This window comes from Trichechus manatus, unplaced genomic scaffold, assembly GCF_000243295.1.
Source record: "Trichechus manatus latirostris isolate Lorelei unplaced genomic scaffold, TriManLat1.0 scaffold00191, whole genome shotgun sequence".
Classification (NCBI taxonomy): Eukaryota; Metazoa; Chordata; class Mammalia; order Sirenia; family Trichechidae; genus Trichechus; species Trichechus manatus.
The window spans coordinates 1,263,988-1,289,420 of NW_004444127.1; the positions used below are offsets into that span (position 1 = coordinate 1,263,988).

Consider the following 25,433-nt stretch of genomic DNA (forward strand, 5'->3'; position numbering starts at 1 on the left):
CCTGGCCTGAGCTGCCCCAGCCCCTGACCCCATAGGGCTGGTGGCTCCAGTCGTCCCTAGGACCAGCCCGGGATAGAAATGGCATTTCCTCTTGGCCGGGCTACAGCTGTTTTTGTTGTCTGTGTTCTCAGCGCTTCCTCTGAGTATGGCAGGGAGGGTAACCAGACTCCGCAGGACCCCTGCTTGCCCTCTCCGCCACTCACCCTTCTTCCCCTGTCTCTTTGATCCTTTTCCTGTGCTGGTCCCGCCTCCCGCATCCCCAGGACAGAATGACTGAAAACATGAAGGAGTGCTTGGCGCAAACCAAGGCTGCTGTGGGGGACATGGTGACGGTGGTGAAGACAGAGGTCTGCTCGCCACTCCATGACCAGGAGTATGGCCAGCCCTGGTGAGGCCGCTACGTGGGGACAGGGGAGGGATAAGGGGCACCACTGGGCTAGGTTGGTTGGGGAACCTGGGGAGAGCTCCCACTTCTAGCCTACTTTCCTTAACCCAGCTCCAGGCCAGAGGTGAGGACAGGCTCTAGAAAAACCCAAGCAGTGGCCCAAGTTGGCCTGGGCCCAGGTCTCAGGGCTCCTACCTTTCCACCACCTCTTGAAGAGAGCAAGTGGCCTGGCCGGGGCCCCTCCACCCACCCCATGTCCCTGTGGCCTCCTGGCCACGCCCCAGCTACTCCCCCACTGGCCTTTCCCTCTCTGATGGCTTCTTTGCTGTCTTTACTGGCCCCTGTCCTGGCCAGCTCTAGGAGACCAGACCCATCAGCCATGGACGTTGAGCCCAAGAAACTGAAGGGGAAGCACGACCTCATCATGCCCAAAAGTTTCCAGCAAGTGGACTTCTGGTGTAAGTGGAGCTTGGGGCTCTGGACTGCTCCTCACTCCCCCTACCCCATCCCATTAGTGAATTTGCAGCAATAATACTAATGATAGGCACTCACCTATTATGTGTCAAGCACAGGTCCAGGCCCAGTTAATCCTCATCATCAGCCATTCATGTGGCCAGTATTGGCCCCATTTTACAGGTGAGGAGACTGAGACTGGTCAGGGTTAGGTACCCTGCGTCATGTCCTACAGCCCATAGACACACAGTTACAGTTGAAACCCAGACCCATGTGACTCCAAAGCCACACTCGCTCTTCTGCTTTTTCAAATTTGGCATTGGCAGCTGTGCCTTTTGAGCCTCTAGGGAGGGTAATGGGTTATTGGTACTGACAATCCAGGGGCCTGCAGCTGGCTGGGGTGGGGCCAGAGCTAGGACCCTCACGTCGCATGCAGTGGGCTTCCCATCCGCCCCTCAGCCCCCTCCGTGGGTGTCCCACCTCCCTACAACAACTGAGGCCCTCCCTCCTCTTTCCATCCCTCCAGTCTGTGAGTCCTGCCAGGAGTACTTTGTGGACGAGTGCCCAAACCACGGCCCCCCGGTGTTTGTGTCCGACACGCCAGTGCCCGTGGGCATTCCAGACCGAGCGGCCCTCACTATCCCACAGGGCATGGAGGTGGTCAAGGAAGCCAGTGGCGAGAACGACGTGCGGTGCATCAATGAGGTCATCCCTAAGGGCCACATCTTTGGCCCATACGAGGGGCAGATCTCCACCCAGGACAAGTCAGCTGGCTTCTTCTCGTGGCTGGTGAGCATCCCTCCCTGGATGTCAGGGAACCCTGAAGGGAACCAGCAGGGGGAGCCATACCCTCTCCCAGCCTGTCCGAAGTGCTTTTCTCCCATCTCTCCCAGACATGTGGATGGTGGCTCTTGCTGTCCCTTTGTCCAGGCTGAGTGGCTGTGACTCTTGGTGGCCGAGGGCCATGCTAAGGAGCCTACCTGGCAGTAGTCAGTTGAATCAGTAGTGGGGCTTCAAGGAGGGCGCAGCCAGCCAGACAGGCAGAACTCGGGGCGATTTCCCGCGATTTCTCATGTGTGTGTCTGGTGGGCCGTTCAGTGGCATTCACAAAGGGTTTAGTCAACCCTTGCTCCAGAATGGGCAACTTGGAGCTGGGAGCTATGGAGGATGCAGAGCATGACATTCCATTTAAAAAGTGGCATTGCCAGGTACTGGGTCAGATGCTGGAGGGAAAGCCTTAACAAGACAGACGTAGTCCCTGCCCTTAAGGAGCACTTTGTCTGGTGGGGAAGACAGGCATTGGATGAGTACATACACATGTGAAAATTGCCATGAAAGGGGGATGCTACAGGACGCTCTGGGAACATACTACACAGGGAAACGACAGTGTCCGTAGGACCTGGGAATTTGGGTCCTGGAGCCTACATCCATAATCTCATCCAGCTTTGCTATTTACTATCTAATGTGACCTTGGACAAGTCATTTAACCTCTCTGTGCTTGTGTTGTAAAATGAGGATTGTAGCTGTCTGTGAAGATTAAATGAGTTGATCATTTAACGCTCTTGGAATCATGCTTGTATGTAGTAAGTACACAGTGAATATCAGCTGTTGTTGTTATTATTATCATGATTGTTATTATCAGCCTAGTTGAGGGATTCGAGGAAGGTTTGCTTTAGCCTAAGATGCAACGAATGAGTAGCAGTTAACTTTGCAAACCAAAACCAAACCAGTTGCCATCGAGTCGATTCCTACTCGTGGCCAGCCCAGGTGTGTCAGAGTAGCACTGTGCTCTGTAGGGTTTTCAAAGACTGTGATCTTTTGGAAGTAGATTTCCAGGCCTTTCTTCCGAGGCACCTCTGGGTGGATTCAAACCATCAGTGTTTCAGTTAGTAGCCAAGAACTTAACTATTTGCGCCACCCAGGAACTTCCGTATAGTCTTGGAAGGGGCGTGGAAAAATGCTCCATGCACACAGAACAGTGGGCAGTTCAGAGGAACTCGGAGAAGTCTGGTGTGGCGGCAGCAGTGAGTGTAAGAGGCGAGTGGCAAGGGGTCAGCTGGAGAGGGAGGGAGGGGTAAATCAGGTAGGTGACCCGATCACATTTATGTTTCAAAAGGGTCACTTTGGCTGCAGCCTGGAGAACTGATGGTGGGTATTGATCAAAAATGGATGCCCACACCACACAGCCCAGTTAGAGGGCTGTGGTAAGTTTTCTAGGGGCCCTGGTGGTGCAGTGGTTAAAGTGCTTGACTGCTAACTGAAAGGTTGTTGGTTTGAACCCACTAGCTGCCCTGCTGGAGACAGATGTGACAGTCTGCTTCCGTAAAGGTTACAACCTTGGAAACCCTATGAAGCAGTTCTACTCTATCCTATAGGGTTGCTATGAGTTGGAATCAACTCAATGGCAACAAGTTTTTTTTTGTAGTTCTCTAATCGGCAATGGTGAAGGTTTGGGCTGGGGTGGGGCCAAGGAGATGGAGACAAGTGAATTGGTTTGTGAACTGTTTCAGAAATGAAAGAGGTCTGGCTTGGAAATAGACTAAGTAAGGGAGTGGGAAGTGTCCAAGACAACTCCTGCAGTTTCTGTCACCCAACAGGTCAGTAATGGTGCCTTTCTCTAATTGGGATGTTGGAAGGGGACCGGCTTGAGGGAAAGATTGTGATTTTTGTTTTGGACTTGTTGAGTTTGGAGTGATGTCAAGATATCCAACTGGTGAAGTCAGGTGGGCAGTTGAACATGTGCGTTTGGAGCTTGGAGAGGAGGCTTAGAGATGTCACTTTGTGGGTCACCTGTGCATAGGATGTAAGTGGAGCACCTAGGGAGAATGGGTCTAGGCCTGAGCTTTTAGGAACTTCAGCAGTTAGTGGTCCAGAATGGAGGGGTAATCCAGCAAAAGAGACGGAGAAAGAGAGGCCAGAGAGGTAGGAGGAAAGCCAGGAGGGTGTGATGTTGTGGAAGCAAAGGGAGAAGAGAGGTTCAGGAGGGCTAACAGTGTCAGATTTTGCTATGAAGCCAGGCAAGAGACGTTCTAAAAAATGTCCATTGGATTTAGGGCCAGGGACATCACTGGTGATTTTAGGAAGAGCTGTTACTGTAAAGCAGTGGTTGATTCTCAACTAGGGGTGAGCTTGCTCCCCAGGGGACATTTGGCAATGTCTGGAGACATTCTGGTTGTCACAGCCTGAAGGTGGGATGCTAATGGCATCTAGAGGGTAGAGACCAGGGATGCTGCTAAACATCCTGTAATACTCAGAACAGTCCCCCTCCCCAAAGAATTATCTGGCTCCAAATGTCAACAGTTCTGAGGTTGAGAAGCCCTGTAGAAGAGTGATGGGGTGGAAACCTTATTAGAAGGAAGGGAATGAATATAGTCACTTCTCCGAAGTTTGGCTGGAGGAAGATGTGGGGTTAAGAGAGTTTGTTAATCCTTAAAGTGAGATTTGATAATCCTTAAAAAGTCATTGGCACTGAGTTAATGGTGATGGAATAATTTGGAAAAGGATAATGGTAATAGTGGCATAATATGAGAATATAATCAATGTCACTGAATTGTACATGTAAAAATTGTTGGATCGGTAAATGTTTTGTTATATACATTTTTTACCACAATCCAAAAAATAAAAACACTGAGAAGCATTCCACTGAAGAAATGGTTGGATATAGAGTAGAGATAGGTATGATCAGTCAGTTTCTGCGTTTCCTGAGAACGTTCACATGGAGATATTGGACATGGAAAGGAAGTGGGTTAACATCTCTTCTGTCACTGGATCAGTGGTCCAGAGGACAGGAAAGGATGAAGGTAGGTAGCTGCACATCTGATGATTGTGCTAGGCTGAATCATGGCCCCCAAAGATGTCCATATCCTAATCCCTGGAAATTGTGAATATGTTACCTTATATGGCAGATGTGATTAAGTTAAGGATCTTGTGATAGGGAGGATATCCTAGATTATCTGAGTGGGCCCAAGGTTATCACCAGGGTCCTTATAATAGGGAGGCAGGAGGGTCAGAGTCAGGGAGAGAGATTGGAGGATGCTACCCTGCTGGCCTGAAGATGGGGGATGGGGCCACAAGCCTAGGAATGCAGACAGCCTCTAAAACCAAAAACCAAATCCGTTGCCGTCAAGTTGATTCCAGCTCATAGCGACCCTACAGAAACTAGAAAAGTCAGGGAAACGAATTCTCCCCCACAGCCTCCAGAAGGAATGCAACCTCGCCAACCCCTTGATTTTAGGACTTCTGATTTCCAGAGCTATAAGATAATACATTTATGTTGTTTTAAGCACTAAGTCTGTGGTAATTTGTTACAGCAGCAATAGGAAACAATAGGAAATAGGCTAATGAGTCTGGGGGGACATCTGCTAAAATGTGCAGAGAGGTGGAGGTAGGTGACCTGAGATTGAGGAGAGCAAAGAAGGTAAGTTCAGGTGGGGTGAGTGAAGTTTGAGGTGCCTATGAGATGTCCAAGGCAAAAAAAAACCAAACCCATTGCCATTGAGTTGATTCTGACTCATGATAACCCCACGTGTTACAGAGTAGAACTTCTCCGTTCCATAGGGTTTTCTTGGCTGTAATCTTTGTGGAAGGAGATCGTCAAGCCTTTCTTCTGTGGTGCCACTCGGTGGGTTTGAACTGCCAACCTTTAGGTTAGTAGTTGAGTACCACCGAGGGACTGTGCAGCCCAAAGCAAATCCTTTGAAAACTTGTTGTTAGGTGCCATTGAGTTGGTTCTGACTCATAGCAACCCCATATACAACAGAATGAAACACTTCCCTGTCCTGCACTGTCCTCACAGTCATTGCTATGTTTGAGCCTGTTGTTGCAGCCACTGTGCCAGTCCATCTCGTTGAGTGTCTTCGTCTTTTTCATTGACCCTCTGCTTTACACCAACCATGATGTCCTTCTCCAGGGACTGGTCCCTCCTGATAACATGTCCAAAGTACATAAGATGAAGTCTCACCATCCTTGCTTCTAAGGAGCGTTCTGGTTGCACTTCTTCCAAGACAGACTTGTTCATTCTTCTGACAGTCCATGGTACATATTATTCAGTATTCTTTGCCCACACCATCAATCAAAGGCATCAATTCGTTGTCGGTCTTCCTTATGCATTGTCCAGCTTTCGCATGCATATGAGGTGATTGAAAATACCATGGCTTGGGTCAGGCGTACCTTAGTCCTCAAGGTGAAATATATATATATGCAATTGTAGCTCTAGGAGGAGATGAGATAGTCTATAGAAAATATGTTTGAGGAGGAGAGAAGAGGCCTTTCCCTGAGGAATGAGAATTTAAGGAATCATCAGAGGGGGTGAGTCCATTCAAGGAGCCTGTGAAAGAGTAGAGAAGTAGGAAAAGCAGGAGGGTTGTGTCTTGAGGAGGAGGAGGGATGGTCATGGGGTCAGTGCTGCAGCAGGATGAGAAGCTTGAGGACTGAAAACCCCCATTGGCTTGGGCAATGTGGAGGTCTTGGGCCCTTGGCTAGGGCAGTTTCACTGGCAGAAGCCAGATTGCTGTGAGTTGAGATGTGAGTAGGGGGTAAGGAAGAGAGCCAGCAAGTGTGGATGGCTTGTTGAAAACATCTAGGTGCTTTGGAGCAATTATTATATGCCAGCTGAATACTAGGCACCTTCCATACACCATCTCATTCCTCCTTACAACAGTCCCATAGGTGGGCATTGCTGCCCCCCAGTTCAAATAAGAAAGCACAGGGCCAAAGAGATGAAGTAATGGTTCCAACCTCATAGGTGGTACATGGTAGAGCTTGTTTTCCTTCAAAGACAAGGCTTCTGCACGATGCCAAGGAGCTTGAAAGAGTTCCTTGATGGGAACTCCTTCAAGTTGACTGAGAGGGTGGAAAAGTTACTAGCCAGCCTGGGTCAGATGTGGTTATATGTTCAAATTTAATCCAAACACACAGACATAGAGCAACTCTCAAGTACTAGGCCCTGATCAGGGAGGTGTGGGGGTCACAGAAACACAGGGGGCTTGCTCCCTGTTCTCGTGGAGTCCAGCTGCAGGGAGCAGGGGCCGCGGTGAATAGGAGGGAACAAAGTCATACAGAGTCATACAAAGCAGGTGTTGCTGGTGACTGCAGTGCTGCAGGGGGCTGTGGGGGCTGCAGAGGGGGTTGATTTTGACTGGGCAAAGTAGAAATGGGTCTTTTTTATTTTTTATTGTGCTTTAGATGAAGGTTTACAGAGCGTATTAGTTTCCCATTCAGTAACTTGTACACAAATTCTTCCATGTCATTGGTCGCAATCCCTGCAGTGTGCCAGCGTTCTCCCCATTACCACCCTGAGTTCCCCATTTCCATTAGTCTGGTTTTCCTGCTCCTTCCTGCTTTCTCATCTTTGCTTTTGGGCATATGTTGTCCTTTTGGTCTCAGGTAGATGATTGTTCTAAGGAGCACTTCCCTCACCTGTGTTAGTGTTTATTTATAGACTTGTCTGTTAGTTGGTTAAATGAAAGGTGATCTCAGAGAATGGCTTCAGTTCCAACTTAGAAGGGTGTCTTAGGGCTATAGTCTCGGGGATTCCTCCATTCTCTCTCAGACCAGTAAATCTGATCTTTTTTATGAATTTGGATTTTGTTCTACATTTTTTTTTTTTTCCCACTCTGACTGGAACTTTCTGTTGTGATCCTGGTCAGAGCAGTCGGTAGTGGTAGCCGGGCACCATGCAGTTATTCTGGTCTCAGGCTGGTGGAGGCTGTGGTTCCTGTGGTCTATTAGTCCTTTGGACTAATTGTTTCCTTGAGGCTTTGGTGTGGAGATGGGTCTTGAAGGATGGGTAGAAGTTTGACAGAAGAGAGGCTATTGATAGCATCTCAGTCTACATGAAAATCACAGGGAGCAAATCTTGTGCCATGCCCAGGAGAGGGCTGTTAGGATTCCCCCCGGTGGGACAGACCAGCGAGGAAGATTGGCGTCTTTAAAGCAGATGGACTCCCCAGGTTTGCTGCCTGATCTGCATCTGTGGTTGGGAGGAAAGGAAGCATTTAAAGTGTATGAGTTTGTAGCTTGGCACCTCGTACTCAAGAGTGGGTGTGGCGCACAGTTCCGGGGGTGGGGCTGGAGACCAGGGGTGTTACTCCCTCAGAGGTTCCTTCCCAGGGCATCCAGAGCCTGGAAGAAGGTGCTCCCCAGCAGCGGTGCTGGAGCATAGGGCTGTGGAGCTGCGGCAAGTGGATGGGTGCAGGGAGGGAGTGATTGGAGGTCAGAGGACCACGAGGAGGCTTTGACCTTCATAATCCTGAGATGAGAGAGGCGTTAAAGGGCTGGAGAAGAGAACATGCTCGAGATGGCTCAAAAAAGCAGGGGCTCTGTGTGTGTGTGTGTGTGTGTGCCCACGCGTGCACGTGTGTATGTGTATGTGTATGTGTGTTGGGGCTCAGTTGGGGTAAAACTCCTGCCTGCTCAGATGACGGGTTAGCCGAAACGTGGGAAAGGAGAGGAAAGCTGGGCTAGGCCACAACACTGATTTTGGACCAGGATCAGAAGCTCCATGTCCTAAACAAACTGCATTCATTTGTCAAATCCTGTCCCCAAGCCGTGCTTAGTATTGTCTTTTCTTGACCCTCTCTCTGCCTGCCTTCAAAAGCTCTGACCCTCCTCCAGCAAAACATATTATGTTCTACAACTCCTAAATATGTATGCTCTACTCCCGTAGAAATGAAGATGGTGGTGATAATAAACATTAAAAAAAAAAAAAGTTGCCCCGAATAGACTTCAACTCTTGGCGACCCCATGTGTATCTGAGTAGAACTGTGGTCCATATGGTTTTCAATGGCTGATTTTTTTGCAAATAGATTGCCAGGCGTTTCTTTTGAGGTACCTCTGGGTGAACTCGAACCTGCAACCTTTCAGTTAGCAGCTGAGCTCTTAACCATTTGTACCACCCAGGTACTCCAGTGATAAGCATAAACCCAAACCCATTGTCATGGAGTCGATTCTGACTTATAGCAATACTATAGGACAGAGTCGAACTGCCCCTGCAGGGTTTCCAAGGCTGTAAATCTTTACGGAAGCAGACTGCCACATCTTTCTCCTGTGGAGCAGCTGGTGGGTTCAAATGGCCAGCTTTTTGGTTAGCAGCCAAGCTCTTAACCACTGTGCCACCAGGGCTCCATGATAAGCATACCAAAAAAAACCCCTTTGCTATTGAGTTGATTTTGATTCATAATAACCCTATAGACAGAGTAGAACTGCCCCATAGAGTTTCCAAGGAGCACCTGCTGGATTCAAACTGCTGACCTTTTGGTTAGCAGACATAGCTCTTAACCACTATGCCACCAGGGTTTCCATAATAATCATAGCTGTTAGTATTTATTCGGTACCTACTACATAACTGGGGCTGTGCTCAGTGCTTTACAGCATAATCTCATTTAATCCTAACAATACCCCTGTGAAGCAGGTATTATTCTATCCATAGCACAGCTGGGAAGACTGAGGCCTGGAGAGGTTGAATCATTCTGCACAAAGCTAAACAGCTAGAGAATAGCTGAGCTGGGGTTCAAACCTGCACTGTCTGATTCCAGAAACCACCCTCTTTGCGTCTGCCTCTTGGTCCTTGGTCTCCCTCCTTCTACCTATCATGCCTGTTCCCACCTTCTTGTCTTGATTGACTCTCTTCTTTGCAACCTCCCAGCCCAGCATAAGTTCCCTCTCTGCCTCCCCTTATCCCTGCCCCCTGTGCCTGGAGAGCTGATCCTTCTGTGTGCTGTGTGGTGCAGGGACAGGGCCTGGTTTCCATGAATCAAACAGCCATTTCCATTTTGTGTCCCTGCTTCATGGCCTGGCTTCTTTGGCAGGAGTTTTACAGTCACTGCTGGCTGTTTAGAAAAGCAATGCTCCTTCCTGTTTTCTCATCTCATTGGAAATTATAAACTCCATCAATCATGGCCAGGGTTGCCTGGGCTGCCCTCAGGCACTGCTGGCCAGGGACAGTGCTGTGGGCATGATGGTATTGAGGGTGCTATGCAGCTGCCTGGTTTGGTAAAGAGGTAGAAGAAGGAGGAGCCCAGCACAGTTTCTATTTCAGGTTTTCACATACACCCAGTCTTGTTCCAGAAAGGATTTAGGGCAGTCTAGCAGGATACATAAAATACAACACGATAGCCTATTAAAACTCAGAGAGAGGGAAGAAAGAAAAACAAGGGTGGAGACCTTAATTGGAGCCAGGAATGAGGCTAAAAATGCATACCATAATGGCGTATATATGCACTGTATGTATGCTGTATAGGGTCCAAATCTGGGGAGAGGAGAGCCAGACCAGCTGCTAAGGTCCTTGAGCGGCACATACAGTTTGTACTTGACTCCTAACCGAGAGGTTGGCAGTTCAGACTCAACCAGCAGCACCACAGAAGGAAGGCCTGGCGATCTGTTTCTATAAAGATTACAGCCAAGAAAATTCTATGGGGCAGTTCTACTCTGTAACACATGGGATTGCCATGAATCAAAATAGACTTGACAGCAGCAGGGGCCAGCTGCTAGTGCAGTCTGTCCATAACATGAAAAGTATAGGTAGTATAGGAGAATCCTGATCAAAAGGGGGAAAATGTAGAACAGAATTTCACATTCTCATGGAATCCAGACTTTCTGGAGCTGTGGAGGCTGGATGAACTCCTAAAACTTCTGCCCTGAGATAATGTTTAAACCTTAAACCAAAATATCCCCTGAATTCTTCTTAACAATAGTTAAGTTTAACTAGTAAGAACGTCTGCCTTGAGCACTGTGCTCTTTTAAGATCTGTCTATATGGGATCAAATTGATAACAGCAACTCGAAAGATTAGACAGGAAATTAGGGGACAGTGAGTTTATGTTAATGGAGGAGGAACAGCTCAGAAAAGGAGGGTGAGGATGGTTGCACAACTTAAAGAATGTAATCAATGTCACTGAATTGCACGTGGAGAAATTGTTGAATTGGTGTATGTTCTGTTGTGTATATTCTTTTTTTTGGGCGGGGGGTTGTGCTTTAAATGAAAGTTTACAGTTCAAGTTAGTTTCTCATACAAAACTTTATACACACACTGCTATGTGACCCTAGTTGCACTCCCCATATTGTGACAGCACACTCCTCTTTTCCACCCTGGATTTCCCTTGTCCATTCAACCAGCTCTTGTCCCTTTCTGCCTTCTCATCTCGCCTCTGGACAGGAGCTGCCCATTTAGACTCATGTATCTACTTGAGCTAAGAAGCACACTCTTCACAAGTATCATTTTATGTCTTATAGCCCAGTCTAATCTTTGTCTGAAGAGTTGGCTTTGGGAATGGTTTTAGTTTTGGGCTAACAGAGAGTCTGGTGGCCACATCTTCCGGGATCCCTCCAGTCTCAGTCAGACCATTAAGTCTGGTCTTTTTACTAGAATTTGACTTCTGCACCCTACTTTTCTCCTGCTCCATCAGGGTCTCTCTGTTGTGTTCCCTGTCAGGGCAGTCATTGGTGGTAGCCGGGCACCATCTAGTTCTTCTGGTCTCAGGCTGATGGAGTCTCTGGTTTATGTGGCCCTTTTATCTCTTGAGCTAATATTTTCCTGTGTCTTTGGTGTTCTTCATTCTCCTTTACTTCAGGTGGGCTGGAACCAATTGATGCGTCTTAGATGGCCACTTGCTAGCTTTTCAGACACCAGATGCCACTCACCAAAGTAGGATGCAGAACATTTCCTTAATAAACTTTGTTATGCCAATTGACCTAGATGTCCCCTGCAGCCATGATCCTCAGACCTCCGCCCCTGCCACTCTGTCCCTCAAAGTGTTTGGATGTATTCAGGAAACTTCTTAGCTTTTGATTTAGTCCAGTTGCACTGACTTCCCTGTAGTCTGTGTTGTCCTTGTTGTGTATATTCTTAACAACAACAAAAATAAATTATATGAAAAAAAAGGTACCGGGTAGCTCTGGAGAAGGTCAGCCCTCTGGGCCTGAGACTAGATGGAAGATTTCTTGGGGATCCTTACAAACAGGGCACTATGTGATAGAAGCACCCTGGTGGCACAGGACTTAAGAGCTCGGCTGCTAACCAAAAGGTTGACAGTTTGAAACCACCAGCCGCTCCTCAGAAACTCTATGGGGCAGTTCTGCTCTGTCCTGTAGGGTTGCTCTGAGTTGGAATCGACTCAATGGCAACAGGTTTGTGTGATGGAAGCGTTTGCCCCTGTCAGTCAGCCTCTCTGCCTGCCAGGCCAGACTCCTACTTTTCTGGGGAGAAGTAGACAGGAAATGGTGCTTCAGTGTTTTCCAGTTCAGCTCACATTGTAAAATGGGGAGTTATTTTAAAATCTGAAATTGGATATGAAAAACCTTGTGCACACCCTCCAGAATAGAATCTGAGAAATCCCGAGTATCTGGGATAGATGAAAGTGCAAGCAGACAGTTACAGTGTCGTGAGAAGTGGGCGAGGGTAGATAAGTCTTACTAAGTCTCGGGGGAGCACAGAGAAGGGAGGAATACCAACTGGTCCAGGAAGGGTTCAGCTGCTAACAGAAAGGTTGTTGGTTTGAGTCCACCGGAGGCGTCTCTGAAGAAAGGGGCATTTGAGACAGGTTGTGTGTGTGTGTGTGTGTGTGTGTGTGTGTGTGTGTATGCATAAGTGTGTGCCTTTCGTGATTATTTGTTTGTTAATTTCTATTAACTCTCTATTTTGAAAATTCCAAAATCTGTAGCAAAGTTGTAAGAATACTACAATGAACGTCCACACACCCTGCATCTAGATTCACCTTATAACATTTGCTTTATCTCTTTATACATACCAACGTACATGCATACCCACATCCTTTTTTGTATTTTTGCAGACCTCATGACACCTTACCAGGATCGGCACACTTTTTCTTAAAGGGCCATGTGATCGTTAAGGTTGTGTGTCAGCTTGGCTGGGCCATGATTCTCAGTGGTTTGGCAGTTATGATGTAGTTTGGCCGTCATGTAATGATGTAATCACTTTCGTAATGAGATCTGATATAATGTGACCACCTCCATGATGGAATCTGTTGTGGGTAGCCAATCATTTGAAAGGGAGTTTCCTTGGGGGTGTGGCCAGCATCCAATATAGGTGGACTTTTTGGCAAGGTTGGAGCGCTTTTGCTCACTCTGGATCCTGCGCTGGCTCCTGTTTATCTGACCTCTGGTTCTTGGGACTTGAGCTAGCTGCTTACCTGCCGATCTTGAGTTTGCCAGCCCTTGTAGCTACACGAGTCAGTAGAAGCCTCCAGCCAGACCCATGGACTTGGGACTTTCAAGCCTCTCCATCCTCATGAGCGGTTTCCTTAATATAAATCTCTCTCTCTGCCTCTCTCACTATATATATACATACATATAGATGCTTCACTGGTTTTGCTTATCTAGAGAGCCCAGCCTAAAACAGGCCACCTGGTAAATATTTTGGACTTTGTGAGCCATACAGTCTCTTGCAACTACTCAACTCTTCCAATTTTATCATAAGAACAGCCATAGACAATGCATAGATGAATGAGCATGCTGTGTTCCAACAAAACTTTATTTATGAACACTGAAATTTGAATTTCATATGATTGTCAAGTGTCGCAATCTATTCTTTTTTTTCAATCATTGAAAGCTGCCAAAACCTTTCTTAACTCATGGTCTGTATAAAACCAGATTTTTTTTGGGGTGGGGGGAGCAGTGCAGGGCAGGGGCGTGGTGCTGGATTTGACTTGCATGCTGTAGTTTTCTGACTTCTGTCTTCTATAACCACAGTAAATTATTCTAGTCAGGAAATTCAGCATGGACACAATATTATCTAATCTGTAGGCCATATTCAGATTCCCCAGTTGCCCCGAATAATGTCATTTATAGTTTTTTTTCCCTCCAGGCCCCACACATGCATCACACAGTGCATTTAATTATCATTACCTCTTTAGTCTCCTTTATTCTAGAACAGTCTGCCACTTGGTGTTTCTCTTTCATGCTATTGATACTTTTGAAGACTCCAGACCCATTTGTTTGCAGAATGTTATACAGTTTAGATTTGTCTGATTGTTTCCTCATGATAGATTCAGATTATGCAGTTTTGGCAAAATGCTGTGTCTTTTTTCTTGTATGGTATCAGGAGGCACAGGATATCAGTTTGTCTTTGTTATTGGTAATTTTAGGTTGATTAAGGTAGTGTCCAAGAAATTTTTCCACATCTTATAATTCAGTAATTTTAGCAATTATTAATAATTCTTGCATGCTTCAGTTCAATTATTATTTGTGGTTTCAAATGACTTTTCTGTTTCTTCCATTCCTTCTAATTTATTGCTTGGCATTCTTTCTTAAAAAAAAAAAAAAAAAATGCTCAGCCTCCTTCCTCATCCGATCCCCCATTTTCAAATTATTTTATTATCAGTATGAACTCATGACTTTTTTTAGTCTGTTTCTGTCATTATTCATTTTGATATTAAATTGCCCTAGATTTGCCAGTGGGAGCCCCTTCAGACTGGCTGCTTGTTCTGTTGCCATATAGCCATCATTATTATTTGAGCACTTCCTTACTTTCTGGTACAAAGATGTTCTAGGCTCATCTTGTACTTTTCATGCCCTAGCTCTGAACCAGCCATCTCTCCTGGGAGCTCTGATTCTTTTTATTAGAAATGGTATTTAGAAACCAAGATCTCTGGCACTGGGTGTGTGCATTACTACTGGGGCATCATTGCTTCCAGGCCTGAACTTGGTTTTGGTTTTGAGGGATGAGTTGAAGTGAATGGCCTACAGAGTCAGGAACTGAGAGAACACAGCATCACAGGCACAGCTCTGGCACAGCATGTGCAAAGGCCCAGGGGCACACATGTAATGTTGAGGTAGGTGGTAATAGAGTATAGTAGGAGTGCAGAGGAGTGTGCTTAGAGGGAAAAGAAGAAGATGATGCTAGAAAAGCAGACACTTTTTTCAAATTCTGAGATGCTACATGCCCTAAAAACTATTGATTCACTATCTCCTTTTTTTGGAGTAAAAGTGTGCACCTCAATTATAAGATTCCTCTTACTATCAGAAGCATTCACTGGACTCAGCTTGTATAGATGTTTAATAAATGCTGATGGTTTGGTTATTGAATCATGAACTAAATCAAAGATTTACCCTAGAAATATATGCTAGCAAGCCAATTCTGGCTGAACATGATACTATAATTCTCAAAATCTATTAATACAGGAAAAAAAGTGGAGCATTAAAAACTGTTCTGCTTGTACACCAGTGTTCATTGAAGCACTATTCACAGTGAACAAGTGTCAACAACCAAAATGTCCATCAGCAGATGAATGGATAAACAAAATGTGGTACATATACACACTGGAGTATTACTCAGCCATGAAGAGAAATGAAGTCTTGATACATGCTATGACATGCATGAGCTTTAAAAAACATTATGCTGAGTGAAATAAGTCAGTCATAAAAGGACAAATGTTGTATGATCCCACTGCTGTGAACTATCTAGAATAGGCAGATGTACAGAGATGAAAGTTCATTAGTGGTCACCAGGGACAGATGGGAAGAGGGGAGGGTGAGGAATTTCTTAGAGGGCACTGTTTGTGTTAGAGTGGTGGAAAAATTTGGAAATGGGTAGTGGTGATGGTTACACAAGATAATGAACATAATGTCACTGAATTGTGTATGTAAAAAATGTTGAAATGGCATATGTTGTGTTATGTATGTTTTGACCACAGTTTTAAAAAAAACTATTCTGAACTGATCCAATATTTCATCAATTTTTAGTTCTTATTTGAGTCCAGTTCTATCTCTGTGCACTTGGGTCCAAGGATCCCTGGTGGCACTGTGGTTAAGCACTCAGCTGCTAACCAAAAGGTCACAGTTCAAACCTACCAGCCGCACGATGTGAGAAAGATACGGCAATCTGCTTCCGTAAAGATTACAGCCTTGGAAATCCTATGGGGCAGTTACACCCTGTCCTGTAGGGTCGCTATGAGTCCGAATCAGCTTGACAGCAAGGGGTTTGATTTTTTGTTTTGTTTTGTTTTTTGCACTTGCACCCAAAGATGAGCGTTCTCTGGGAGTTTTGTGCTTACCATAAACCAGCTCCTAACCTGACCTCCTCAGTGTATCCTGCTGATGTTGTATACGCATGTCATGTTCAGGCGATTTTTAATGTTTGTGGAGTCCCAGTATTTCATGTTAATGTTACTTAAAAAGGTAGAAACATAAAGCTAGATAAACACAAATTTCTTAATACTTACAGCTTTTAAACAAGTATAAAATCAAAAGAAATTTACAAATAAAAAATGAACAGAACTACAAAAAATAGCATAATTCAAATTAATCAAATCAATTTAATGTGATGGATGATGTTGTTTTACGGAAGCTAAACTGCTGTTTGCGGGCATTGGTGGTTCAGTGGTAGGATTCTCGACTTCTGTGTTGGAGACCTGGGTTCAGCTTCTGCCAATACACTTTAAGCACAGCCACCACCCGTCTGTCGGTGGAGGCTTGCACGTTGCTATGATGCCGAACAGGTTTCAGTGGTGCTACCAGACTAAGACAGAGTAGGAATAAAGGCCTGGTGATCTACTTCCAAATATCAGCCAATGAAAAGCCTATGGATCACTACAGTTTGATCCGCAACGGATCACGGGGATGGTGCAGGACTGGGCAGTGTTTCATTTCATTATGCGTGGCGGCTTCATGATTTGGGTTGACTAGATGACAGCTAACAGCAACAAATTGCTGGTTATAAGACAAATGTGGCAGATTCTTTGGCCTTTATCTACAGTGGCTTATCTTTGTTTTCCTACTGTTTGTCTTTGAAACACTGACAAATCTCGTTAGTACAACTGCTGTGATAGCCCTTGGCCTTTTCTTTGCCAGAATGTATCATTTACATATAAGTGTGTCTCTGTTGTTTTTTCATTAGCTCATGGCAAGCAGCAATAACTGGTGTTGTATCAATCAACAATTACTGTGCAACAAGCAACCTCAAAATTCAGTGGCATAGAACGGAGGTCGGCAGACTTTTTCTGTAAAGGGCCAGGTAGTAAATCTTTTATGCTTTGTTGCAACTACTCCGTTTAACTACTGTGAAAAAGCAGCCCTAGGTGTGGCATGTTCCAATGAGCTTTATTTATGGAGACTGAAATTTAAATTTCACATACCTTTCACTTCATAAAATATTCTTCTTCTTTTGATTTATTTTCAACCATTTACAAATGTTAAAAACCCATTTTTAGCTGATGGCCTTATAAAAACAGGTGGTGGGCTCCATTTAGCTTGCAGGCCACAGTCTGCTGAACTCTGGCTGAGAGAAACAATCATCTATTCCCATTCATAGGAGCCCTGGGTGTACAACGGTTAAGTTCTCCACTGCTAACCAAAAGGTTGGCTGTTTGAACCCACCCAGCCACTCCATGGGAGAAAGACCTGGTGATCTGTTTCAGTAAAGACTGCAGCCTAGAAAACCCTATGGGGCAGCCCTGCTCTGTCATATGGGGAGTCAGAATTGACTTAACGGCCCACAGCAACAACAACATTCTTGTTCTTGTATCTGCTGGTTGACTGCAGTTCATCTTTATTTAATTTTTTTTTTTTTTTGTAGTTTACATGGTTTACAGAGGAAACTAGTTTCTCATTAAACAATTAATACACATATAGTTTTGTGACATTGGTTGTCAACCCTATGACATACAAACACTCTCCCCTTCTCGACCTTAGGTTCCCTGGTACCAGCTTTCCTGTCCCCTCCTGCCTTCTGGTCCTTGCCTCTAGGCTGGTGTGCTCATTTGGTCTCATTTTGTTTTATGGGCCTGTCTAACTTTGGCTGAAGGGTGAACCTCAGGAGTGACTTCATTACTGAGCTATAAGGGTGCCTGAGGGCCATACTCTAGGGGTTTCTCCAGTCTCTGTCAGACCAGTAAGTCTGGTCTTTTTTTTTTTCTTTTTTTTTTGTGAGTTAGAATTTTGTTCTACGTTTTTCTCCAGCTCTGGGCGGTACCCTCTATTGTGATCCCTGTCAGAGCAGTTGGTGGTGGTAGCCAGGTACCATCTTAAGTTGTGCTGGACTCAGTCTGGTGGAGGCTGCAGTAGTTATGGTCTGTTAGTCCTTTAGACTAATCTTTCCATTGTGTCTTTGGTTTTCTTCGTTCTCCCTTGCTCCAGGTGGGGTGAGACCAGTGGAGTATCTTAGATGGCTGCTCACAAGCTTTTGAAACCCTAGATGCTACTCACCAAAGTAGAATGTAGAACATTTTCTATATAAACTATCTTATGTCAGTTGAGCTAGGTATTCCCTGAGACCATGGTCCCCATAGCTCTCAGCCCAGTAATTTGGTCCCTCAGGGAGTTTGGATGTGTCTATGGAGCTTCCATGACCTTGCCTTGGACAAATTGTGCTGGCTTCCTCAGTACTGTGTACTGTCTTACCCTTCACCAAATATTTATTTTTTAATTGTGGTAATATATGTGTTCTACTCTGTCCTGTAGGGTTGCTGTGAGTCAGAATCAACTCAACGCTGTACAACAGCAACGACAAATATATATGTAACACAGCATTTACCATTTCAACATTTTTCACATGTACAATTCAGTAACAATGATCATGTACATCTTATTCAACCATCACTGCTGTCCACTTCCAATTTTTTCATCACCCTTAGCAGAAGTTCAGTGCTCCCTAAGCAATGACTCTCTTCCCCCTCCCACCCCCCGCCCACCCCTGATAACCCCTAAGGAACTTGGTTCTCTGTACACTTGCCTATTCTAGATATTTCATATCAGTGGGATCATACAGTCATTTATTCTGTGTATCTGCTGGTTGACTGTCGCTTGGCTGACTTAGGCCGGGCTGGGCTTGGCTCGGCAGCTCTGCTCAGGCTGGCTGTGCCCAGGTTTGCTCCATACCTGTCTGTTCTGGGTCCCAGGCTGAAGGAGCAGCAGTTTCCTGGTAAAGCTCTTCTTATGGAGATGGCAGAGGCCCCAGAGGGCAAGCCCATCACCCTAACGCGTTTCAAGCCTCTGCTTATGTCATGTTTGTAAACATCCCATTGACCAAACAAGCCAGAAGGCTCTGCCCAAAGTCAAGGAGCGAGGACGTACAAAACCAAAACCAGACTCACTGCGTCGAGTCGATTCCGACTCATAGCGATCCTATAAGACAGAGAAGAGTGGCCCTATAGGGTTTCCAAGGCTGTAATCTTTATAGAAGCACATTGCCACATCTTCTTCCCACAGAGCGGCTGGTGGGTTCAAACTGCTGATCTTCCGGTTAGCAGCTGAGCACTTTAACCACTGTGCCACCAGGGCTCCTTGAGGAAGTACAGCCCACATCTAAAGGAAGAGTCCAGTGCAGAGACACTTGGCAAAGGATGATAGGGAAGAACTGGGCCGAGAATCCAAATCTACCACAGGTACCAACTAACTCAGTCAATCTCACAGTACTCTTGTGGGTGTGGAAATCTTATGGTGATCCCCTCCCACTGATTTTTTTTAAATGAAAACACTGACGTAAAAATTCTTAAGAGTTTTCACGTCTTGAGAATATGTCTGAAGACCCTAATTTGAGAAACACTAATTTCTTGTAAACTTCCCAGCTTTGACAATAGGGGACTTCGGACTTCCTAGTGTTTGCAGATTCCCTGAGGAAGGAAGTCTTGTCTGATCTGTACCCCGTGAGCCTGGCGAGTCCCTGAGGAAAGAAGTCTTGTCTGATCTGTACCCCCTAATCGTGGCGAGTCCTCGGCAAGTGCTAGTTAGGGTTACTGTGAAGTTGTTTCTGACTCAGAAATCTCACGTGTGTCAGAGTAGAACTGTCTCCACAGAGTTTTCAGTGGCTGTTTTTTTCAAAAGTAGATTGCCAGGCCTTTTTTCTGAGGTGCCTCTGGGTGGACTCAAATATGTTAACTATTTGCACCGCCTAGGGACTCCCCTGGTTAGGGCTGGTAGGCAATAATGATAATAATAGTAATTGCCATGTATTGGGTACTAAATGATTTATATATGTTAATTTTTCATATACTCAGAATAACTGGGTAGTCATTATTATCCCATTTTTACACATTGGGAAACTGGAACTTAAAAGGCCAAGTTACTTGTCCAAAGCTACACAGCTAATTGTGGGCCAGGATTTCAAACCAGAGCTCAAGCTGGTAATCACCAAGCCCCAGATGTGAATATCTGAATGGCCACATGACATCCTTTGGTCTTCTTCCTACTCATGCTTAAACCTCCTGTTTCTTTAGGGACTACTTTTTAAGCATATGGTATAAGGTTGTTTCCTCTTTCATGTTTGGTTGCGACTGATGAATATTTGGCAGCTTTTGTTTTTTTCTCTCCGTTTTTTTTTTTCTGATTTTCTCTTGTTGGTTTTGCTTGTTACTGGGGAAGGGCCGCCCAGGTTGGATGTGCAGGTCGTGTACTGAACAGCTCCACGGGGTGGTTTTCGCATCAGCCCTGTTAACTGCTGCCCTCTGCCATGTGAACCTGGAAGACCCTTCCAAACTGTAGCATGATCTTTGAACTTTGTTTCTATCTCATTTCTCTCCAGCCACAGGCCCATTCCAGTTTGCATTTCACTGCCCTCACTGCTGGGCAGAAGCTCCCTGGATTCCCCTCCCATTCCTGCCCCAATACCTTTATGTAAGGGAAACTAAGAGACAGAATTCAGGCCACTCTCTCTGACTGCTGCTCTTCAAGTTCTGTCCATGGGTCCATTCCATGGACTTCAAAATGTTCTTTGCATCACCTGTAGCCAGCTTCATTACTAAGATGAGGAAGGCCGTGTGGTTGGGGAAGCAGATGGTTGGTCCTGATCCTGGTTCAAAAGGCTGGGTGCCCTTCACAGACAGAGCAGAGGGACTTGTGATGGAAAGAGGTGTCCTGGTTGATTACAGCCCGGCTCTGGACTCAACATTCCTGGGTTCCAATCCTGGCTCTACCACTTGCTGGAAGTGTATCCTTGGGCAAGTCAGTTGTTCTCTGAGCTCCAGTTATCTTATCCCGTAAAACAGGGATGCATAATAATGAGATGTACCACTGCGAGTTGCTGTGAATATGAATGGTTGGTGTATGTGTGGTGCGTAGAAGGTGATGAACAGATCACAGCTGGCTTTATTATCTCCATTTACCTTCATGTAGGTTTCAGGAAAGGGTGGGGGGAGGGGGTAAAATCAAAGTATGTAAAACCAGATGTGAAATTTGGAAACGCCTCATTTACCAGGTCTCCAGGGCCTTTTTGAAATTGGATAAAAGGTAATTTTAGAACAATAAAAGGAAGTAAATTAATACCCTTATCAGTTAAATTAAGGAGGATGGATTAGATCAGTAGTTCTGAGCTTTTCTGAGTCACCTAGGAAGTTATACAAGGAGCCCTGGTGACGCAGTGATTAAAGTACTCGTCTGCCAACCGAAAGGTCAGAAGTTTGAACCCACTGGCTGCTCTGTGAGAGAAAGATGTGGCGGTCTGCTTCCGTAAAGATTACAGCCTTAGCAACCCTATAGGGTAGTTCTTCTCTGTCCTGTGAGTCGGGTCGCTGTGCGTCAGAATCAACTCATCAGCAACAGGTTAGGTTTTTTCGGTTTTGGAAGTTATACTAATGCACCAGTATTCACAAAATGGTGTGCACATTTTTTGGTTGTTTTTTATTGTTGTAGTTTAAGTGAAAGTTTACATTTCAAGTTAGTTTCTCATACAAAAATTTATACATACATTGTTATGTGACTCAGATTGCTCTCCCTGTACTGTGACAGCACACTCCTCCTATGCACCTGATTTCCCGTGTCCATTCAGCCAGCTCCTAACCGTCTCTGCCCTCTCATCTCACCTCCAGACAGAAGCTGCCCGTTTAGTCTCACGTATCTACTTAAGCTAAGAAGCACACTCTTCACGAGTATCATTTTATGTCCCACAGTCCAGTCCAATCTTTGTCTGAAGAGTTGGCCTCGGGAATTGTTTTCGTTCTGAGTTGACAGAGAGTCTGGGGGCCGTGCTTTCCAGGGTTCTTCCAGTCTCAGTCAGACCATTAAGTCTGGTCTTCTTACTAGAATTTGAGCTCTGCACCCCACCTTTCTGCTGGTGCGCACATTTTAAGGGACCTCTTGAAGCCCACCCATGGACACCAGCTCAGGAACCCAGGACCTAGATAATCTCAGAAGCCCCTTTCCAGTTTAAGTGTTTTTAATCTGCTTCTGGGGACAGTAGAGGCCAGAGTTCAAGCTCAAGTTTAGTCCCACTTCTTTACTTCTCGAGGTTTCTGTTCGTTCCCCTGGAAGTGACTGGAGAACGAAGGTGATGCAGCCTCCTCCTGGGGTTCTTGAGAAGAGCGCCTGAAGTGTAGGAAAGGGCGTTGTCACCTGGGAATGGCTTCACAAATCGTTCTTACCCCATTGCTCCAAGAGGAGGCACAGGGCTGAAAATCAGAATGCTGTATAGATTTGATGGGTTCATGGAAAGTTGCAAGCAAATCAGATTTCTGAAAATCCAATCTCTGCAGCATCCGGTTATGGCCCTATTTAGAGGAGCCCAACAGTGAATCCTCGATTGCAGCAGACTTTCAGTTGCAAAGCAAAGTATTCCTTCCTACGAATATGCCAATTTCCACATAGCAAACGTGCTGAAACCAGAGGCAAAGCTGGGAGTTCAGAGAGGGCTCCAGGACATTCTTGGGTGGTTGATTCTGATGGAATCGTTGGCAGGGGTGGGGTTGTGGGCAGCATCCATCACTTGCAGAATGGTTAAGAGCATGGGCTGTGCCAACAAAGAGACTCCTCCAGCTTCCCCCACTGATTTCCTTTGTGGCCTCAGGTGAGTTACCGAGCAACTCTGAACCTCAGTTTTCTCGTCTGTAAAATGGGCATGTTAATAGTAGCTACTTCATAGAATTGTTGTGAGAATTAATAAGATAGTATGTTAGAGTCCTTGGCATAGTGACTGGCACAGCCAAATTGCTCTATGAATGGCAGCTGTTGATGATGTTTTATTATTGTCTTTATTATTTATTACCTTGGTCAGAAATAGCATTCTGGTTCACATGAATCATGCTTGATCCAAGGGACCATACATAACTCATGCTTTTAGATTACTGTCTGAGGATCTTCCCACATCTAATCATACAGTCTTAGTTTTAGGCAGAATTTTAGAGGTCATTTAGGACAGATTTTCACTAAGTGAGAAATCCTTTCTTCAGCCTTGCTGAGAGTAGATCATCCAGCTACTGCTTCAATGCTCCCAGTGACAAGAATCTCATCACCTTACAAGGCTCACCCTATTGTGGACTGTTCTGCCTGTTAGACAGTTATTCATTAAGCTGAGTTCAGGTCTGTGTCCCTCTAAGTGTGTGCCAGTCCTGGTCCTGTCTCCCCCACGTGGCAGTTATTCCCATACTTGATGATAGCTCTCCTTTCTCTGACCTCTTCTCCTCCAGACAAAGGAAGCCCCACCCAGACTCTTGAGTGTTCCTCAGATGGCATGGTGACCCCCTCACCATGCTGGCTGCCCTTCTCTGTTCAGATCCAGGTTATCAAAGTCCTTGCATCACAATACTCAGTCCTGGGCTGGTCCAAGAAGCCCCAAGTATATAACAGGACCATAGAGGCAATCTTGAGGGATAAGGCAGGGGTTCAGGAGAGGACAGATGCTGGGAGACCAGCCTTCTGTGGCTTAGTCCAAAGTATCTGGCCCTGACTGGCCATTCCTGGACCTGTTTCAGTCCTGGGACTGGAGGCCCACAGCTTGCTCTCCATTCAGGGTGGCCTGGGCCCATCAGTGACGTGTAGGGTGGCCTGCAGGGCTGTGTAGTTCTGCCTTCCCCTGCTCCCTCTGCCTAGAACACCATTGCCCTCTCTTCTCCGGGACCTTAGCCTGGATTTTCCATTCCCCAAGAAGGCCCCGACTGACTCCCAGGTACAGGGCTCCAGCTCAGAGCTCCTATAATCTGTGTAATTGTCCATCACAGTACTGACCACACAATGTCACAGTGGTTTCTCTTCCATGTCCCCTTGTACTGAGAGCTTTGTGGGAGCAAGGACATTGTCTACCTGGATCACCATTTTACCCCCAGACCTATCACAGTAGCTGCTTCCTTGATGGTATTTGTTGAATGAACACTTGATTTGAGGAACTCCTGATTGGTGGGAAAGATAAGCCAAGAAACATGCTTAGGAAACCTTTAGATCTAAATCCAGCAGCAGAAGTCTTGGGCAGCTCCTGTATCCCTCACAGCTCCCACCCCGGCCTCTCTGCCCAGTTGAAGCTGCAGAAAGGCTGATTACAACAACCCAGTGTTGACCCATAGACCTCCACCACCCAGAAGTAATAATAACTAACATTCAATCCCATCATTACTAGTTACAACAATGACCATGATGCTAATAGCAACCATTTATTGACTATCATCCATATCAGTCTTTACAACAGTGCTGCAAGGTTAGTTCTTACTCCATTTCACAGATGAGGAAACTGAGACATGGGCAGGTGAAAGCACGTGCCCAAAGCCACTCAGCTTGTAAAGGACGAAGCTGAGATTCTACCTGATTCCTCTGATTTTGTGGCTGTTACCACCCACTAGGTGCTCCCTCTGCTGGGTGCATGGCCTAGAGATGCTTCTCCTCTCCTCTACCCCATACCCCTGGGACCTCCCTGGCTAATAGGACAGAGAGGAGCAATCAGAAAATGATAATGTAAGGTGATTAGTATTATGATAAAGCACAGGGTGTGTTGTCTCTTTTTGTCTTTCTAACATCTGTAAAATGGAGTAAGAACTAACCTTGCAGCACTATTGTAATAACTGATGTGGACGATAGTGAATAAATATCTGCATTATGAGATTTGTAAAACAAAAGCAAGATATTCTCATAAATGGAAACACAAAGCAAAAATGTCATCTCCCCTGCCCCCTTACCTCCCCTCTGGAAGTAACCAGGTTGAGAGATATGTATTCCCAGACTCCCTATGCTCACGTAAACATATTCATGGTGGTATGCTGATAAATGTTTAACACCCTGCTGGGGCTGGTAGAGTAGGGGGTAGATATGTGCCAATTTCCGTGGTGTAAATACTCCCACTAGGGCTGATTTCAGGCTGCCAGTGTGAAGTCACTGAATGTGAAGGTGGGAAGAGATATGCGGTAGTCACCAATAAATAGTATGTCCACCATATTCATAAAGTTGTTGCTGTTATTGTTGTTAGGTGCCATTGATTCAGTTCTGACTCATAGCGACCCTGTGTACAACAGAAGGAAACACTGCCTGGTCCTGCACCATTCTCACTGTTGTTGCTGTGCTTGAGCCCATTGTTGCAACCACTGTGTCAGTCCATCTCGTTGAGGGTCTTTCTCTTTTTTGCTGACTCTCTACTTCACCAAGTATGATGTCCTTCTCCAGGGACTGATCCCTCCTGATAACATGGCCAAAGTACGTGAGACGAAGTCTCACCATCCTCTGTCTAGGGAGCACTGTGGCTGTACTTTTTCCAAGACAGATTTGTTTGTTTTTCTGGCAATCCGTGGTATATTCAATATTCTTCTCCAACACCATAATTGAAAGGCATCAGTTCTTCTGTCTTCCTTATTCATTGTCCAGCTTTCACATGCATGTGAGGTGACTGAAAATGCCATGGCTTGGTCAGGTGCACTTTAGTCCTCAAAGTGACATCTTTGCTTTTTAACGCTTGAAAG

At 45.7% G+C, this 25,433-nt stretch overlaps 1 protein-coding gene across 1 annotated transcript in view; it reads left to right on the forward strand.

Moving 5' to 3' along the window:
- The first annotated feature begins 268 nt into the window (after positions 1-268).
- The window catches only part of PRDM11 (PR/SET domain 11), a 53,797-nt gene continuing 28,632 nt past the window's right edge, over positions 269-25,433 (forward strand). The window contains exons 1-3 of the mRNA XM_004387649.3: positions 269-388; positions 740-843; positions 1,365-1,627. Coding sequence (XP_004387706.2) covers positions 270-388; positions 740-843; positions 1,365-1,627 — 486 coding nt within the window. The 5' untranslated portion in view covers position 269. The remainder of the gene's footprint in view (positions 389-739; positions 844-1,364; positions 1,628-25,433) is intronic.